The 1,838-nt window shown below is 64.5% G+C and overlaps 1 protein-coding gene across 1 annotated transcript; it reads right to left on the bottom strand.

Moving 5' to 3' along the window:
• Window positions 1-590: 590 nt before the first annotated feature.
• Window positions 591-1,685, bottom strand: VDBG_07420 (conserved hypothetical protein; the record flags this gene model as incomplete). The annotated part of the gene is made up of 1 exon (XM_003002803.1): window positions 591-1,685. One exon carries the CDS (start codon window positions 1,683-1,685, stop codon window positions 591-593), a length of 1,095 nt encoding a protein of 364 aa, XP_003002849.1.
• Between the last annotated feature and the right edge of the window lie 153 nt (window positions 1,686-1,838).

Genomic DNA, 1,838 nt, shown 5'->3' with positions numbered 1-1,838 from the left:
CTCCAACTAAGCTTTTTTTTTTTTGCGTGTGTGGTCTCTCGAAACGACCTCCATCCCGGGCCCCGAGAAGTCAGGTCCTGCGCTCATCATCGACGATGACGTTGCAGGGCCGTTTTCGTGATCGATGGCACCCCTAGGTGTGCCCGCCCGCGCACTGCTCGCGCGGTGCCGTGGTGCAGGGCGCTCGTTGATCCGGGACGGACGGGATCTCGATGGACAAGGTCGCACCCGCCCTTTGGGCAAGGTGACATTGGAAGGGACAGGGATCGGAGAAGGGGAGAAAGGGGGCGGAGAGAAACAGCGAGGAGACAGTCTGGCGCATTGTGTGTTGTGCCAACTCAGGCCAGCCGAGTCCGCGCTGCGTCTTTGGGATGCGATGTGCAACTATGTTCCCCCCCCCCCTCCCCTCCTTTGGTCGCGAGTCACCATCTGCTTCTGCTTGTGCTTCAGTCTCTGCTTCGAGAGGAACGCTCCGTATTGAATGCGTCTCTGCTTTAATGAATGCTCCGTATTGGACTGCGTCTCTGCTTCAATGAACGCGCCGTATTGAATGCGCGTCGTCGATCGCGCACGCTCCCCCTTTCATCCACTCACTCGTCGATGGCCTCGACATCGGCCCCCGGGTTCGGCATCTGCGTCGAGCTGATCCAGTTCTCCATGATGGCCTGACCAGCGGGCGCAGCAGCCCCTGACGCAGCCGACGCAGCGGACCGCCCCGAGGATGCCGGGGCCCTGTGTGTGTCGCGCCTCTTAACCACGAGGCACAGCACGCGTCCGTGGATGGCAAAGCCCTCAAACGAGACGTCCATGGCCATCTTCTTCTTGTCATCGCCGTCATCGCCCTCATGGTCGTGACCGCCACGTGAGCCGCCCACCGCCTTCTCGGCACCCTCGGGCGGGCTCTGCTCCTGCTTTTTCCGGCGCTTCGAGGGCGGTGACGTCTCGGGCTCTTCGGGATGGTCGTCTACGAAGAGACCGTCGTCGTCGTTGTCGTCGTTATCGTCGTCGTGTTCGCTCTCGTTGGCATTTTCGTCGGCTCGTTCACCGCCAGGCTCGTCATCCGATGTCGACGCAAACTCGTCGTCGTCAGGGGACGCCCGTGGGGAGAATACACGGCGTCGCTTGGCGGGTCGCGCAGGCGGTGGTCCGTCGTCTTGCCGCGTGGGTATCTCGGCCAGCGCAGCCACGGCGTCTTCGTCGTCCGACTCTTCGCGAATGGTGATGGTGCCCTGCTGCTGCTGCTGCTGCTGCTGCTGCTGCCGCCGGCCCAGGAAGGCGTCGACGTCGACGGGCGCGGCATTCGTCTCGGCAATGAGGCGGCCCTGCACGGCGGAGTCTCGACGCGCGGGGTCCCCGGCGTTCTTGTCACGAAAGCGGCGCTGCTTCGCGAGCAGGGCGTGGCGCGTCGGCGTCTCGGTCAGGAAGACGGAGACCTCGAAGCCGTCGCCGGCGGCGACGTCTTTGATCTGGCGCCTCTTGGCCGTCTTCTTGCGGGCGCGGGCGCGGGCCTGCTCCTCGCGCAGCTTGGGCAGCACGAGGGGCCGCACGGCGTCCATGACGCGCGGCAGCACGGGGTCGCGCGGGTGCAGCAGCCAGGAGGCGGCGAGGGCCGGGTTGTCGAGGTAGATGCGGCACTCGAGGACCGAGTATTTGGTGATGCGGAGGTAGCGGCGGACGGGGGCCATGGCGGGGAGCTTTCTGTGCGTGTGCCTTCGCTCGGTGCCCTCGCTTTGGTGCCCTCGCTTTGGTGTGATCGTGAGGAGTTTTTCGCTGCTTCGGTGCTTTGGCTGCTTCGGTGCTTTGGCTGCTTCGGTGATGCTGTCGAGATGGGATGTGAA

The sequence above is a fragment of the Verticillium alfalfae genome, genomic scaffold, assembly GCF_000150825.1.
Source record: "Verticillium alfalfae VaMs.102 supercont1.9 genomic scaffold, whole genome shotgun sequence".
In the NCBI taxonomy this organism is placed as follows: Eukaryota; Fungi; Ascomycota; class Sordariomycetes; order Glomerellales; family Plectosphaerellaceae; genus Verticillium; species Verticillium alfalfae.
Note: the sequence above shows the minus strand (reverse complement) of the source record. Positions and strands in the feature narration are given on the sequence as shown.